At 43.6% G+C, this 18,124-nt stretch overlaps 1 protein-coding gene across 2 annotated transcripts in view; it reads right to left on the bottom strand.

Annotated features, from left to right (window-relative positions):
• Positions 1-11,233: 11,233 nt before the first annotated feature.
• Positions 11,234-18,124, bottom strand: part of LOC128692644 (protein sprouty-like) — a 123,397-nt gene continuing 116,506 nt past the window's right edge. For both annotated transcript variants that reach the window (XM_070079976.1, XM_053781885.2), the window contains exon 2: positions 11,234-13,721. In XM_070079976.1, coding sequence (XP_069936077.1) covers positions 12,752-13,669 — 918 coding nt within the window. In that variant the 5' untranslated portion in view covers positions 13,670-13,721 and the 3' untranslated portion in view covers positions 11,234-12,751. The remainder of the gene's footprint in view (positions 13,722-18,124) is intronic.

Below are 18,124 nucleotides of genomic sequence, written 5' to 3'. Positions count from 1 at the left end.
CAGGGATGTAGTCATAGCATTGTGGCTACAGGGATGTAGTTATAGCATGGTGATTACTGGGATGTAGTTATAGCATGGTGGCTATAGGGATGTAGTTACAGCATGTTTGCTACTGGGATGTAGTTATAGTATGAGGTTACCGGGGTGTAGTCATAGAATGGTGGCTACAGAGATGTAGTTGTAGCATGGAGGCTACAGGGATGTTGTTATAGCATGGTGGCTACTGGGATGTAGTCATAGCACGGTTGCTATTGGGTTGTAGTCATGACATGGTGGCGACTGGAATGTAGTCATAGGATGGTGGCTAGTGGGATGTAGTCATAGCATGATGGCAACTGGGATGTAGTCATAGCATGGTGGCTACTGGGATGTAGTCGTAGCATGGTTGCTACTGGGCTGTAGTCATAACATGGTGGTTACTGGGATGTAGTCATAGCATGGTAGCTACTGGGGAGTAGTCATAGGATGATGGCTACTGGGATGTAGTCATAGAATGGTGGTTAATAGTGTGTAGTCATAGCATGGTAGCTACTGGGATATAATCATAGCATTGTGGCTACAGGGATGTAGTAATAGCATGGTGGCTACACGGATGTAGTCATAGCATGGTGGCTAGAGGGATGTAGTTAGAGCATGGTGGTTACAGGGATATAGTTATAGAAAGGTTGCTACTAGGATGTAGTTACAGCATGGTGGCTACAGGGATATAGTCATAGCATGGTCGCTATTGGGATGTAGTTATAGCATGGTAGCTACAGGGATGTAGTCATAGAATGGTTGCTACTGGGTTGTAGTTATAGCATGGTTGCTACAGGGATGTAGTCATAGCGTGGTTGCTACTGGGATGTAGTCATAGCATGGTTGTTACTGGAATGCAGTCGTAGCAAGGTTGCTACTGGGATGGTTATAGCATGGTTGCTACTGGGATGCAGTCACAACATATTATTTACTGGGATGTAGTCACAGCATGGTGGTTACTGGGATATAGTCATAGCTTGGTGGCTACTGGGATGTAGTCATTGCATGGTGGCTACTGTTATGTAGTTATAGCATGGTTGCTACTGGGATGTAGTCATAGCATGGTTGCTACTGGGATGTAGTCATAGCATGGTTGCTACTGGGATGTAGTTATAGCATGGTTGCTACTCATATGTAGTCGTAGCATGGTTGCTGCTGGGACGTAGTCATAGCATGGTGGTTACTGGGATGTAGTCATAGCATGGTGGCTACTGGGATGTAGTCATAGCATGGTGGCTACTGGGATGTAGTCATAGCATGGTTGCTACAGGGATGTAGTCATAGCATGGTGGCTACTGGGATGTAGTCATAGCATGGTGGCTACTGGGATGTAGTCATAGCATGGTGCTTACTGGGATGTAGTTATAGCATGGCGCCTACAGGGGTGCAGTCTTAGCATGATGGCATCAGGGATGTAGTCATAGCATGGTAATTACTGGAATGTAGTTATAGCATCATAGCATGGTTGCTACTGGGATGTAGTTATATCATGGTGGCTACAGGGATGTAGTCATAGCATGGTTGCTACTGGGATGTAGTTATAGCATGGTGGCTACAGGGATATAGCTAGAGCATGGTGGCTACTGGGATGTAGTCGTAGCATGGTGGCTACTGGGATGTAGTCATAGCATGGTTGCTACAGGGATGAAGTCACAGCATGGTGGTTACTGGGATGTAGTTATAGCGTGGTGGCTACTGGGATGTAGTCATAGCTTGGTGGCTACTGGGATGTAGTCGTAGCATGATTGCTACTGGGATGCAGTCATAGCATGGTTGCTACTGTGATGCATTCGATGTATGGTTGCTACTGGGATGTAGTTACAGCATAGTTGCTACTGGGATGTAGTCGTAGCATGGTTGCTGCTGGGATTTAGTCATAGCATGGTGGTTTCTGGGATGCAGTCATAACATGGTGGTTACTGAGATGTAGTCATAGCATGGTGGCTACTTGGGAGTAGTCAAAGCATGATGGCTACTGGGATATAGTCATAGCATGGTGGCTAATGGGGTGTAGTCATAGCATGATGGCTACTGGGATGTAGTCACAGCATGGTGGCTACAGGGATGTAGTCGTAGCATTTTTGCTACTGGGATGTAGTTATAGCGTGGTTGCTTCTGGGATGTAGTCGGAGCATGTTTGCTGCTGGGATGTAGTCATAACATGGTGGTTACTGGGATGTAGTCATAGCATGGTGGATGCTGGGATGTAGTCATAGCATGATTGCTACTGTGATGTAGTGATAACATGGTGGTTACTGAGATGTAGTCAAAGCATTGTGGCTACTGGGGTGTAGTCATAGCATCGAGGCTACTGGGATGTAGTCACAGCATGGTGGCTACGGGGATGTAGTTATAGCATGGTGGCTACAGGGATGTAGTCATAGCATGGTTGCTACTGGGATGTAGTTACAGCATTGTTGCTACTGGGATGTAGTCATAGCATGGTTGCTACTGCGATGTAGCCATAGCATGGTTGCTACTGGGATGTAGTCGTAGCATGGTTGCTACTGGGATGTGGGTATAGCATGGTTGCTGCTGGGATGTAGTCGTAGCATGGTTGCTGCTGGGATGTAGTCGTAGCATGGTTGCTGCTGGGATGTAGTCACAGCATGGTGGTTACTGGGATATAGTCATAGCATGTTGGCTACTGGGATGTAGTCATAGCAAGGTTGCTACAGGGATGTAGTCACAGCATGGTGGCTACTGGGATGTAGTCATAGCATGGTGGCTACTGGTATGTAGTCATAGCATGGTGGCTATTGAGATGTAGTCATAGCATGGTGGCTACAATTATGTAGTTATAGCATGGTTGGAACCGGGATGTAGTCGTAGCATCGTTGCTACGGGGATATAGTAATAGCATGGTTGCTACTGGGATGTAGTCATAGCATGGTTGCTACTGGGATGTAGTCATAGCATGGGTGCTATTGGGATGTAGTCGTAGCATGGTTGCTGCTGGGATGTAGTCATTGCATGGTGGCTACTGGGATGTAGTCATAGCATGGTGGCTACTGGGATGTAGTCATAGCATGGTTGCTACAGTGATGTAGTCATAGCATGGTGGCTACTGGGATGTAGTCATAGCATGGTGGCTACTGGGATGTAGTCATAGCATGGTGGCTACTGGGATGAAGTCATAGCATGGTGGCTACTGGGATGTAGTCATAGCATGGTGGCTACAGGGATGTAGTTATAACATGGTGGTTACAGTGATGTAGTTATAGCATGGTTGCTACTGGGATGTAGTTATATAATGGTGGCTGCAGGGATGTAGTTGTAGCATTGTGTCTACTGGGTTGTTGTCGTAGCATGGTTGCTACTGGAATGTAGTCGTAGCATGGTTGCTGCTAGGATTTAGTCATAGCATGGTGGTTACTGGGATGTAGTCATAGCATGGTTGCTGCAGGGATGTAGTCACAGTATGGTGGCTACTGGGATGTAGTCATAGTGTGGTGGCTACGGGAATGTAGTCGTAGCATGGTTGCTACTGGGATGCAGTCATAACATGGTTGCTACTGCGATGTAGTCGTAGCAAAATTGCTAAAGGGATGTAGTTATATCATGGTTGCTACTGGGATGTAGTCGGAGCATGGTTGCTGCTGGGATATTGTCATAGCATGGTGGGTCCAGGGATGTAGTCATAGCATGGTGGCTACTGGGATATAGTCATAGCATGGTGGGTCCAGGGATGTAGTCATAGCATGGTGGCTACTGGGATGTAGTCGAAGCACGGTTGCTACTGGGATGTAGTCATAGCATCGTTGCTACCGGGACATAGTCGTAGCATGGTTGCTACAGGGATGTAGTCATTGCCTGGTTGCTACTGTGGCGTAGTCGTAGCATTATTGCTACTGGGATGTAGTTATATCATGGTTGCTACTGGGTTGTAGTCGAAGCATTGGTTCTACTGGGATGTATTCATAGCATGGATGCTACTGGGACGAAGTCGTAGCATTATTGCTACTGGGATATAGTCATAGCATGGTGGTTACTGGGATGTAGTTATAGCATGGCGGTTACTGGGATGTAGTTATAGCATGGTGGGTACAGGGATGTAGTTATAGCATAGTGGTTACAGGGATGTAGTTACAGCATCGTTGCTACTGTTATGTAGTCATAGCATGGTGGCTGCAGGGATGTAGTTACAGCATAGTGGTTACAAGGATGTAGTCATAGCATGGTTGCTATTGGGATGTAGTTATAGCATGGTGGCTACAGGGATGTAGTTATAGCACGGTGGCTACTGGGATGTAGTCTTAGCATGGTGGTTACAGGGATGTAGTTATAGCATCGTTGCTACTGGGATGTAGTTACAGCATGGTGGCTACAGGGACGTAGTCATAGCATGGTTGCTATTGGGATGTAGTTATTGCATGGTGGCTACAGGGATGTAGTTATAGCATGGTGGCTACTGGGATGTAGTCGAAGCATGGTTGCTACTGGGATGTAGTTATAGCATGGTTGCTACTGAGATGTAGGCATAACATAGTTGCTACTCGGATGTAGTCATAGCATGGTTGCTTCTGGGATGTAGTTATAGCATGGTTGCTTCTGGGATGTAGTCAAAGCATGGTGGTTACTGGGATGTAGTCATAGCATTGTGGTTTCTGGGATGTAGTCATAGCATGGTTGCTACAGGGATGTAGTCATAGCATGGTGGCTACTGGGATGTAGTCATAGCATGCTGGCTACTGGGATGTAGTCATAGCATGGTGACTACTGGGATGTAGTCATAGCATGGTTGCTACTGGGATGTAGTCGTAGCAGGGTTGCTGCTGGGATGTAGTCAAAGCAAGGTTGCTACTGGGATGTAGTCGTAGCATGGTTGCTACTGGGATGTAGTCGTAGCAGGGTTGCTGGTGGGATGTAGTCATAGCATGGTGGTTACTGGGATGTAGTCATAGCATGGTGGCTACTGGGATGTAGTCATAGCATGGTTGCTACAGGGATGTAGTCATAGCATGGTGGCTACTGGGATGTAGTCATAGCATGGTGGCTACTGGGATGTAGTCATAGGATGGTGGCTACTGGGATGTAGTCGTAGCATGATTGCTACTGGGATGTAGTCATAGCATGGTTGCTACTGGGATGTAGTCGTAGCATGGTTGCTACTGGGATGTAGTTATAGAATGGTTGCTACTAGGATGTAGTCGTAGCATGGTTGCTGCTGGGATGTAGTCATAGCATGGAGATTAGTGGGATGTAGTCATAGCATGGTGGCTACTGGGATGTAGTCATAGCATGGTTTCTACTGGGATGTAGTCATAGCATGGTGGCTACTGGGATGTAGTCATAGCATGGTGGCTACTGGGATGTAGTCGTAGCACGGTTGCTACTGGGATGTAGTCATTGCATGGTTGCTACTGGGATGTAGTCGTAGCATGGCTGCTAATGGGATGTAGTTATACCATGGTGGCTACTGGGATGTAGTCGTAGCATGGTTCCTAATGGGATGTAGTCCTAGCATGGTTGCTACTGGGATGTAGTCGTAGCATGGTTGCTACTGGGATGTAGTCGTAGCATGGTTGCTTCCCACATGATAATAGCATGGTGGCTACAGGGATGTAGTCATAGCATGGTGGCTACATGGATGCAGTCATAGCATGGTGGCTACAGGGATGTAGTCATAGAATGGTGGCTACTAAGGACGTGTGCACCAGTTTGTTTCCTTTATTTATGAGACATTGGCTGGCTTCTTCAGTCGACATTATTATTATAATCAAAAAGAAGCGCTAAGCCACAAGGGCTATACAGCGCTGTTCAGTCGACATACTGAGGAGACAATAGTAGTAGCAATGTAGAAATGAGGTAATCAGTCCATCAGCCCCAAACCCGCTTCTCCAGACTAGGTTAGGTTATTTTAGATTCGTCAGTAAACAGGAGAAGTGTTGCCATCTGACCGAAAGCTTCATGTCGCCATCTCTAGGAACTGATAACCTCAGCTCCACGAGTCCTGGTATGTGCTCGGTATGACGACAGAAGCAGCCTGCTGAGCGGGCGAAACAAATCGGTCAATAAATATGCCAAAATGTTACATACGTCATACTTATCTGTAAGTTAGCACTGCACCAGTAATGCGATTATCAGTGATAATGTTGTAAGGATAATATACATTGTTATGAAAATTTAATGCTTCAAGTATAATTTTCATTAGGAACATTTACAGGTGTTTCTAATGATAATTTACCTTCGCAGGAATAATCTACAGGTTTACCTGGAGAGTTCCGGGGGTCAACGCCCCCGCGGCCCGGTCTGTGACCAGGCCTCCTTAGGTCAGTGTCCCAGGATGCGACCCACACCAGTCGACTAACACCCAGGTACCCATTTTACTGATGGGGAACATAGACAACAGGTGGAAAGAAACACGTCCAATGTTTCTACTCTGGCTGGGAATCGAACCCAGGCCCTCACCGTGTGAAGCGAGAGCGTTAACCACCAGGCCACCAGAGCCCATCTACCTTTGCAGGAATAATCTACAGGCGTTTCCAAGGAGAATCTAGCTTTGCAGGAATAATGTACAGGTGTTCCAAGGATAATCTAGGTTTGCAGGAATAATCTACAGGTGTTCCAAGGATAATCTAGCTATGCAGGAATAATCCACAGGCGTTTCCAAGGAGAATCTAGCTTTGCAGGAATAATCTACAGGGTTTCCAAGGATAATCTAGCTTTGCAGGAATAATCTACAGGTGTTCCAAGGATAATCTACCTTTGCAGGAATAATCTACAGGTGTTCCAAGGATAATCTAGCTTTGCAGGAATAATCTACAGGTGTTCCAAGGATAATCTAGCTATGCAGGAATAATCCACAGGCGTTTCCAAGGAGAATCTAGCTTTGCAGGAATAATCTACAGGGTTTCCAAGGATAATCTAGCTTTGCAGGGATAATTTGCAAGGATAATTCACCAAAACAAATATTCATAGTTTCTTTTATCGTTATTATTTCAATAATCATTATTTACATACATACAATAACTGCCAATATAGTCTTCCAAACATACAAAGCAGTTATACAAGAAGAATTATACACCAATAATAATAACTCTCTCTCTCTCTCTCTCTCTCCGTAGACAACTCTGTACAGTAACTTCACATTAAAACAGTTTTGTCCAATAAATCTGTATTCAACAAAGCAACTGAGGCGAAAAAAAGGCCCGACTTACCCCTCCCCCTAACAAAGGGCTATTATTGTTCTGAAGAGTGGGAGTCGAAGTCCCTGGAGGCGGAGAGGGAGGGATGGGGGACAGGTCACCCTCCTTTTAGGCGGGATATAAGGGGAGGTGTGGTTGGTTCCTTTGCTTTGGGAGGGGGGGTGGGGGGTGGATGAGAGGGAATGGTGGAAGGGGAGGGGTCCATGAGTCCCGCATTGACCAAAACAAAGAATATTAACACGTAAACATATAAAAATATGCAATGAGACATAGTGAGTGAATACGAGCGCACGTGCACTTAGAGTATATATATATATAAATATATATAATATATATATATATATATCATATATCTTATATATATATATATATCATATATATATATCATATATATCATATATATATATAATATATATCATATATATATATAATATATATATATAATATATATAATATATATATATAATATATTTATATAATATATATAATATATATATATATATATATATATATATATATATATATATATATATATATATATATATATATATATATATATAGTGCCTAATAAGCCGAATTGTTCAGTTAGGCTGAACTTCCTTAAATATTGAACTTTACTCAAATTCTCTTTTTATGGGTTGATATATTTTTTATTGAATACAATTTGGCACCAAACCTGACTCCCAAACCTCGTGTAACCTAACTTAACGTAATTTTTTCTAGCCAAATTCTACTTAATATATCACAGATCAGATTAGAGTGATTTATTATTACTAAAAATCAGTGATATATATATATATATATATATATATATATATATATATATATATATATATATATATATATATATATATATATATATATATATATATATATTTATATATATATATATATATATATATATATATATATTCGTTATGTTCAGGTTGATTTTCACATATTGCATCAAGAAATTTTCACTCTCCTTACTTACTCGGCAGAAGTGACCCTTGCTGTTTAGGCCAAACTCTGTTTATTCGGCACGATATATATATATATGTATATATATATATATATATATATATATATATATATATATATATATATATTATATATATATACATGCACACACACACACTCGGTGGTCACTATTAGATACAGCCTTCTAGTACTGGGTAGGCCCCCATATGCCTTTAAAACAGCCTGAATTCAAGAAGGTTCAGGAAACATTCCTTAGAAATCCTGGTCCATGTTGACAGCGTCACACAGTTGCTTCAGATTTGTCATCTGGATCATTCATGTTGTGAATCTCCCTTTCCACCATATCCTGTAGGTTTGAGCCAAATTATCACCCTATAATTTGCACGTTGCAGCAGAATTTGCAGCGAAGTTGTCCCTAGTCTTTAACTGTCCAGTTCTGGTGAGCAAGTGGACACCGAGGCCTCAGTTTCCTTAATTAACTGGCAGGAGTGGAACCCGGTGTGGTCTTCTGGTGCTGCATACTATCCACTTCACGGTTCGTCATGTGCGTTTGGGGATGCTCTTCTACATACCCCTGTTGTGACACATGGTCTTTTCAGTTAGTGTCACTTTCCTGTCAGCACGAACCAGTCTGGCCATTCTCATCTGACCTCTCTTCATTATCAAGGCGTGTTCATTTACATAACTGGCTCTCATTGGATGTTTTGTTTTCTACGCCATTCTCTGTAAACTCTCGAGACTCTGTATGAAGATCACAAATCAGCAGTGTCTGAGATGCTCAAACAGCCTCATCCAGCATCAATGATTATTCCAAGGTCAGAGTCACTTGGATCACATTTCTACCCCATTCTGATGTTTCTTACATAACCCGCACAAAGGAGAAAGAAATTTATGATGAACGTTTCGGTCCGACCTGACCCATTGACAAATCAATGGGTCAAGCCGAACCGAAAGATCATAAGATTTTTTCTATGTGCGGGTTATTCGTGTACTGTACCAGTCATGGTATAATGCCTCTTGTTCCTGAAGTTTGTTCTTAATAACAACACAACTTCCTGATCAGGTCTGTATGCTTCTAGACATTGAAGTGCTGCCACGTGATTGGCTGATAGATATCTGCATCAATTAACGTGCACGAATACATATGTATCTAATAAAGTGGCCACTGAGTAATATATATATATATATATATATATATATATATATATATATATATATATATATATATATATATATATATATATATATATATATATATATATGTGTGTGTGTGTGTGTGTGTGTGTGTGTGTGTGTGTGTGTGTGTTTCATCATTTAGTTTAAGGGGCTCCACTTAGTTAGGTGATAATTGACAGTTTAAAGTGTACACTACTGTACTAAACACTAACATATTAGCACAACATGAAACTGTTATAAATTTTCTTCCATGTCAGATTAGCTTCTAACCTGAGTTAAGCGACTAACAATTAGCCGCTGACTTCGCTTCACCTAATATGTCTGACACTCGTCTTGGTCACTAAAGTTGTGAACTATGTGGTAAAAAGACATGAAAAGAATCACTCGTCATGGTTTATCTTTGTGTATCATGTGTTGGTATGCTCAGTCATAGTACTACATGCTCCTGGGTCCGGCAACCATATTAACCCATACATTATATTAGTCTTAATATTTCAATATATAACAGTTTGAACAAGAAATAACTGCCATTGCTGGATTATGGTGTTCTGTCTTGTTATAGAAAATTAAATAAAAAGTGGAATCCTTAAACTGATACTGACGTGTGTGTGTGTGTGTGTGTGTGTGTGTGTGTGTGTGTGTACTCACGTACATGCGTACACACACAATTATGTGTATGTGTACGCGCGCGCATACACAGGTCTGATGACGTTTAATTTGTGACAAGAGAAGGTAGGGTGAATGTGGGAAAACAAGATCTATGTAGCCTCAGTATCTCTCCGTTACCTCCAAACAAAAGACAACCGAGTCTTGATTCTAACTCAAGATGCATTGCATTTTGAGCAAGATTGACATGATCTGATGCATCACGCATCACTCGCTGCTCCAAGATGAATCAGGCGAGGGGAGGGTAGGTACCTACAGCGCTGCTACACTTGACACTGATTCACACCACCACCACCACCACTACAGCAAGGTCTACCACGTCCCTGTTGACGACTCGGGGAAGTAGGGGGAAGGGGGGGGGGTGTCCTTTACGAGAGTGCACGTCCAACTGCCCTCAGCCCCTGGCAAGCTGCCGTCACCTGCCCCTATCACATGCAGCAACCTGCCCTCTCTCCTGCCAACCTGAACACCCAGTACAAAAAAAAATCTAAGTATCTGTTCTCTGGAATACATTCATTTTCTTATTTTTAAAATATAGATGTCCCTCAATGCATACATCACAAATTTATATATATATATATATATATATATATATATATATATATATATATATATATATATATATATATATATATATATATATATATATATGATCACAGGTGAAATCTTAACATGCAATATAACCAAAGTGAAAAATAATATTTCAAGTGCAGTCACGATTTCTCACACTATCAAAGAACATTAAAATTAATAAGACAATAAAAGATGAAGTTTTTAGTCAGGTCAAAGGTCAGGTAAGTTATGAGTGATGTCAAGTAAAGGAAAATTTTGTCAACATAGCTTATAATCTTCACAAATTCTGTTCTTTATAAATTAATCTAATTTATACAGTACTGAACTTATATTCAAATTGCAATCAGTGATTCATGAAGCTTGATTCTGTTATATATCGTTAAACCATGGAACTGCTTAAAACAACTGTTTTGGTCTTTTGAAAATCAATGGGGAATTTAAAATCTCTCACTTGAATAGAGCATAAGACTCTTGCCAAGTTCTAATGCTACATTTACGTTGCTGTTATTTTTGTTTAAAGACTTTTTCCAGGCACATGTGAGGTCATATCTCAGGTTTGTAATTTTTCTGTTGTCTTATTATTATTAATGTTACTTGAGAATTCACAAAAGAAGCTGGAATATATTTTTTTTCATTATGGTTACATTGCATAAATTTATATATATATATATATATATATATATATATATATATATATATATATATATATATATATATATATATATATATATATATATATATATATATATCCTTGAATTTATATTCTTTCATAAGCACACTAGTGAACAAATAATTATTTTATGAAGGGAACTTTCTCATGGCATTTTGCTAGTGTATGGTAATTGTGTTGTCTGTGCTGAGGTCCACTTGTGAGTGGGGAGGGTGAAGAGGGTGTTGTGCTGGCCACAACTTTATGTGAGGCAGGAATAAAAATGGTGAGTGTTCACCATCCTTCTCCGCTTCTCACCTTCCACCTCCTAAAAAAAAAAGGGTCCTTATAACATCCAGAGTTTCACCCAGCAGTGATGTGTGTCCGTAACACCCAGTAGTAGTGACTTATGTCCGTAATACCACTAGCTCTCCTCCTATGGTACACGTTTCCATTCATTGGAAGCCAGGATGAGGTCCCTCAATCACACATTATTAACGACAGGCAGACACACAGCCTCATATTAGCTGACGTTCCCTCATGCTCGACTCCTGTTTTGGCGCACTAGTCACTGGAGGGAGGGAAGAAGGGTATACTCCCTCCACGAGTCACTGAGGATTCTCGGGGGAGGGGAAGGAGGGAGCCAGGAGAGTAGACTCCCCTCCTCTAGTCACTTCACACAAGGGAATTAGGGAAAAGGAAGAGCCAGATCGGGCCTGATTTTCGCCACAATAACATCCTCGCAATAACATAAACTGATCGACTAGAAGGTACTGGGGGTGGTCCACTAGAAGGTACTGTGTGGTCCACAAGAAGGTACTGGGGGGTGGTCCACTAGAAGGTACTGTGTGGTCCACAAGAAGGTACTGGGGGGTGGTCCACTAGAAGGTACTGTGCGGCCCACTAGAAGGTACTGTGCGGCCCACTAGAAGGTACTGTGTGTGGTCCACTAGAAGGTAGTGGGGGTGGTCCACCAGAATATTGTGGGGGTGGTCCACTAGAAGGTTGTGGGGGCCCACTTGAAGATACTGGCGTGGCCAGTCCCTTGTAGTTACCCCTGGTAGAGCCGCCCAGGAAAAGGGGGCGACCCGGGGCCCTGGTCGGGGGTGTAGCGCCCACACCAGCAGTGGCGCTAGTGGGCGTGGAAACGAAGGGCGTCCTGGAGTGGTAGTAGCAGTAATAGTAGTGTGTGTGACGCCCTCCCCCGCCCACTGTGGGCGGCGCTGCCATTCCAACATGCCTCCACCCACGAGTAACACCATGATGAACCGTTGAATAAATTAATGATGTGTGGGTGGTAGCTACCACCCCGCCCGCACGCCCGTGATCCCTGAATGTTGCCCGCGGCGCCCTTGACTAGGGGGAGGGCGCGCGCCCACGCCACCAGCACCAGCAACGCGCCCCCCCCTGATGCTGCCCTCCTGGTGGCTGTGTGGGGGTGGGGGCGACCCGGGCCGGCCGGCCACCCTGGGGGGTATTAAAGCTTCATAGGGTGGCCCGGGCCGCCCACCATGGGCAGTGGGGCAGCCTGTGCAGCAGATGGGGGGGGGGGGAGGCCACCTCACGCACCGTCATGCAGCGGCCGCTTTTCTGGTGGTGGTAGGGGTGGCGGTGGATGGAGCCGCGGGCTGCGGCCTTGTGGGCTGCGGCCTTGCGGGCAGCGGCAGCCGTGGCTGGTGCACCGCTGATAGCTCAGCTCCAGCAGCCGCCGTGCCCCTGTCAGCGGCCAGTAGCAGAGGAGGCAGGGCAGCGGGATGGAGGCTAGTGCCAAGCATACCCACCCTGCCGCAGCCTGCCCGCCACCGCATGAGCATGGCTGGTCTGCCGCTGCGGCAAGACCGGCCTCGCCATCTTTCCCGCAGTGGTATAGAATGCCCTTCACGCAGCACAGGCACGACGCATAGTCGACTGCGGCTGCGGGTGAGCAGAGGCACTTGTTGCGGCAGAGCCAGGCTGCGGGCGGTGGGCGCGGCCTGGTGCACGCCTCACACCTACACCGCCCACACCACGAACAGATGATACTCTCCCCATCAGCGTCCTCCCGCCCACCCTTAGTAAAGGTGATGGCCGTCGGCTGTTTACTAATGACTGGGGTGCGGCTGCCGGCCGGCTGTTGCTGTTGCTGCTGTAGCATTGAGCTGCCGCTCCTGCTGCCCTTGACGGGCGCCGTGGTCACGCTGGTATGGGCGGTGGGTGTGAGCTTGGAGGGCCGCTTGCCGCTAGAGCGGGCAGGGGCGCCGTGCACAAGAGCCAGATCAAGGTGGACGCGGGAAGGTGTGGAGGCGTGGTGGTGGCCGTGGCGGGCACGGGGTGCCACCCGGTGCTTGAATGGGGTATCAACGTAGAGGTTGGTGGTGCGCTGGTGGTCGGGGCGGGGCACGGAGAGAGTGATGGCACTATCCTGGGGGCTGCTGGCGGTGCCCGACCCCCCACAGCCGCCCGCGCCGCCCCCGCCTTGGCTGCCGCCATCCTGCGACATCAGCGGGCGCACACGGCTGCCATCCTGACCTCAGCCGCCGCTCCACAATACTCTGAAAGAAACAACATAACATCAGCATGACAACACAGAACTTTACCTCATCCTCTAACACAAACACGAATCCATCTGATCATACGCAACACTTCTAAGTATTTTATCCTCTAACACATAAATATATCATCCAATACACGTCTAACTACGTTACCCTATAAAACACAAACAGTACAAGCCTTTTAGCAAGACTTAAATGCACTTACAACTTTTAGAAAAAGTGTAAACCTTCCATACAAGAAACAATCTTAATTAAACATGTGTCTTACCAACCTCCCGTTGGTAAGACACATTTCCAGCAGTTAGGTATCTTTATTCCGAAACGTTTCGCATACACAGTAGACTTCTCCAGTAGGGTATAGAAAAGTTGGAAGAAACAACAGAGATGTAGAGACGATATAATCAGTCCATTAGCCTGACCACTTCAGGAGTACATCTGGAGTTACCTCTACAGTTCACTTATCTGTTACAAGCAAATTTAGGAAATTTGCTTAGTATATCTGGTATCTTATTTTCACTAATGAGATATCCTGACATGTCGCATAGGTTATTATACTATCTATATAGTCATCAATAAGTGGACAATTAAGCACACAGTATTCAAGATAGGGACTACAGGGCTGGTCACATCCTTTGCATTTACTTTGTGATCATCATCTGTCTCCCAAACTGCCAGAAGTACTTATAACCAAGCCTAAAGCCTGGCCACTACAACATCAGTCTGTTCACATTGCAAGTTGCTTCATAAACCGTACTTATCTACGTTCATGTTATCATAGTGGGTTATAGATCTACTCAGGCTTCTAACTGAATTCCTATAACAATCATTTTCATTATATACTTCTCTAATATTATTCCTAATGCTGGACACAGATATACCTAAGTTATACCCTACATTCTCCTTCTGAGTACTCTTCTTGGTTAACACATCAACGTTATCATGAAGGAAAAATTCAGTGTGTGATGGAATCCATGACAATTGTACATTAATTCCCTTTTTTCGAATTTTTTGAGTATCTGTACCTAGCCTCTGCAATGAGCATGTTGTCAAGGTCATTATGCGTATCAAGAGCCTTCAGTGTAGACACAGAATTAGTAACACTCATAGAGTCTAGTTCAGTGTCATAAGTTAGCTTTAGTCACCAGGATGACAATTTAGTTTGCATTATAGAAGCCCAGTCGTTAATTCTTATGCCTATCTGAACAAGGTTGCTATCATTCTTAACTAGGGAGGTGCAACAAGAGCAGATGCAGCCCTGCCAGACTCCTGCTTACATCCATCAGTGTTTATAGCTTGTGATAAATTATTACTACCAGCTACAAAAGAAATTTCTTCTTGAGCAGTTGCGTATACAAGTGATTTCTTGGGAGGGACTTGCAGGTATGTGATATTAAATGAACAATCTTCCATGGAGGGGTGAAATGCTCTTATTATCTACAGTGATACAGTTCGTACAAGTTATAAAAAGTAATATAAATGCACGTTTTCACAGCTCATTTAGATCTATGGCCGCACGTAGTCCAACGTACGAACCACAGCCTGGCTGATCCGGTACTGACTTTAGGTATCTGTTCAGTTCCCTCTTGAAGACAACCAGGGGTTTATTGGTAATTTCCCTTATGGCTGGTGGGAGGCTGTTGAACAGTTTTGGGCACCGGACACTTATTGAGTTTTCTCTTAGTGTGCTAATAGTGCCCCTGCTTTTCACTGTGGGTACGCCAAGTCTTTTGTTTTCGTAGGGAGTGATTTCAATGTGCAGATTAGGGACCAGTCCCTCTAGGATTTTCCAGGTACAGATTATGATGTATCTCTCACCTGCGCTCCAGTGAGTACAAGTCAAGTGCTTCCAAGCATCCCCAGTAGTTAAGGTGTTTGATGGAACTTGTATGTGCAGTAAAGGTTCTCTGTACATTCTCTAGTACTGCAATTTCACCTGCCTTGAATGGAGATGTTAATGTACAGAAATATTTCAGCCTAGAGAGAAGAAGTGACTTAAAAAGGATCGTCAGTGGCTTGACATCTTTTGTCTTGAATGTTCTCATTATCCATCCTATCATTTTCCTCGCAGATGTGATAGTGGCATTGTTGTGGTCCTTGAAGGTGAGATCCTCAGACATTACCACACCCAGGTACTTCTCATTACTTTTCCGCTCTATTGTGTGATTAGAGTTTGTAGTATACTCAGTCCTAGCTATTATTTCCTCCAGTTTTCTATAACGGAGTAGTTGGAGTTTGTCTTCATTGAACATCATATTTTCTCCGTTGCCCACAGGAAAACTTGGTTTATATCTTCCTGGAGATTTACCGTGTCCTCAATGGATGACAGTCTATTGCAGATCATAGTATATCTCTCAAAGGATGATACGGTGCTACTATGGTTTACATTTCTAAGTCTGATATGAAGATGAGGAACAGGATGGGGGCGAGTACTGTGCCTTGTGGAACAGAGTTCTTCGCTAAGGCAGCTTCCGATTTAACTCTGTTTACCAATACTCTGTGTTCGATTGGTTAGAAAGTTGAAGATCCATCTCCCCACTTTGCCAGTTATCCATTTAGCACACATTTTGTGTGCTGTTACACCATGATCGTACATGTCAAATGCTTTTGCAAAATCTGTGTATACTACATCTGCATTCTGTTTGTTTTCCAGTGCATCTAGGACCATATCATAGTGGTCTAGCAGTTGTGAGAGGCAGGAGGGGCCTGCTCTGAACCCATGTTTCCCTGGACTGTGCAATTGTTGAGAGTTCAAGTGGTTTGCAATGCTGATTCTTAGAACTCTTTCAAAGATTTTAATGTTGGACGTTAAAGCTATTGGTCTAGAGTTCTTAGCTATTGCTTTGCTGCCACCTTTATGGAGTGGGGCTATATCCGTTGTTTTTAGTAATTGGAATCTCACAAGTGTCAGTGCTCCTTCTCCATAGCATACTTAGAGCAATACAGAGTTCCACGAGTCTGGGCCTGGGGCTAAGTGCATGGGCATTTTGTCAATGGCTTTCTCGAAGTCTAGTGGACGAAGATTAATATCCAAATTTCTTCAATTAATATGGCAAATTAGAAAATACACAGCTAAACACTAACTGCAATCTTGCACTAAGTAACACCAGCTTTGAAGCCAAACTGATGATGCATTTTTTTTTGTCTCTGAGAGACCAATATCCTAACATATACTAGGCCATCAAATTTAAAACCACTCTGTATTTGCACTGTCAAGTTATCAGTGTTGAAGAGTGAAGCCAATCAGATGAAGCATTCAGAAAATATTTCATGAAAACATTCAAATTTTCCCAGATTCATCTATAGGAAAAGTGAAACCTATAGAGACCAAAACCAATCCAAAGTTTTCAGTTGGTAAGACTAACAAGCGGCTGAACAATACTTGAAGTTTAATCTAGGCTTCAACTTAAGGAAAACATCACTAAAAGTTTAAAGCTTATCAGGAGATACATTATCCAGTAACTTCAAAGAATCTAAAATCTTTTATCAAATTTCCTAAGATAAATCGACCATTAGAGACTGCTTATTATCAAGAGGAAACGCTAAACCAGTAGGGGTCATACAGTGGAATGGGAGGTATTCAGATTCGATTCAATGAGAGGATATATCCAGTTCCCTGAATCAAGGGCCACTCACCTGCATCAAGGGAAAAAATGGCGGCTACACACTCCATTAACCTTCTAAGTAGGCTACACCAGTGTTGAAATTGTGAAGGCAGCCAGAAGAGGCCTTCTAAATTTATATCATGGAAACCAATTTCGGGAAATGGTCTATATAAAACAGAACGGAAGGAACCAGCATTTGTCAAGTGTTCCACGAACCTGTACTGGCTAATGTTTATCTGGAGTTTATCTGGAGAGAGTTCCGGGGGTCAACGCCCCCGCGGCCCGGTCTGTGACCAGGCCTCCTTAGGTCAGTGTCCCAGGATGCGACCCACACCAGTCGACTAACACCCAGGTACCCATTTTACTGATGGGGAACATAGACAACAGGTGGAAAGAAACACGTCCAATGTTTCTACTCTGGCTGGGAATCGAACCCAGGCCCTCACCGTGTGAAGCGAGAGCGTTAACCACCAGGCCACCAGAGTTGGAAAAAAAATTAAAGCTGACTGGATCAGTTGTTCTGAAGTTGTAACCAAAACCTCGAAGGAAGTTAATGGAGAATAAAAACACCGAAGTTGGCAATGTGGAGACTCAGGCGGAATAAGTCCTATACTCTTTAATAGTTTACCAGTGAAAAAATAATAATCTAAAAAAATTATTTAATCGTTTTGCTTATTACAAAAAAAGGCCAATTTTATATAAAAAAGTCTATAACAGGTATTTGTCCTGTTTCCAGACGAATCTTACCTAACCTGACGTCTATAATAGGTAAATTGGGTCGTACAGAGCCCAAATTCAAGA

The sequence above is a fragment of the Cherax quadricarinatus genome, chromosome 6 (assembly GCF_038502225.1).
Source record: "Cherax quadricarinatus isolate ZL_2023a chromosome 6, ASM3850222v1, whole genome shotgun sequence".
Lineage (NCBI taxonomy): Eukaryota > Metazoa > Arthropoda > Malacostraca > Decapoda > Parastacidae > Cherax > Cherax quadricarinatus.
The sequence above is the reverse complement of the archived record's forward strand: the minus strand, read 5'-3'. Positions and strand labels throughout refer to the sequence as shown.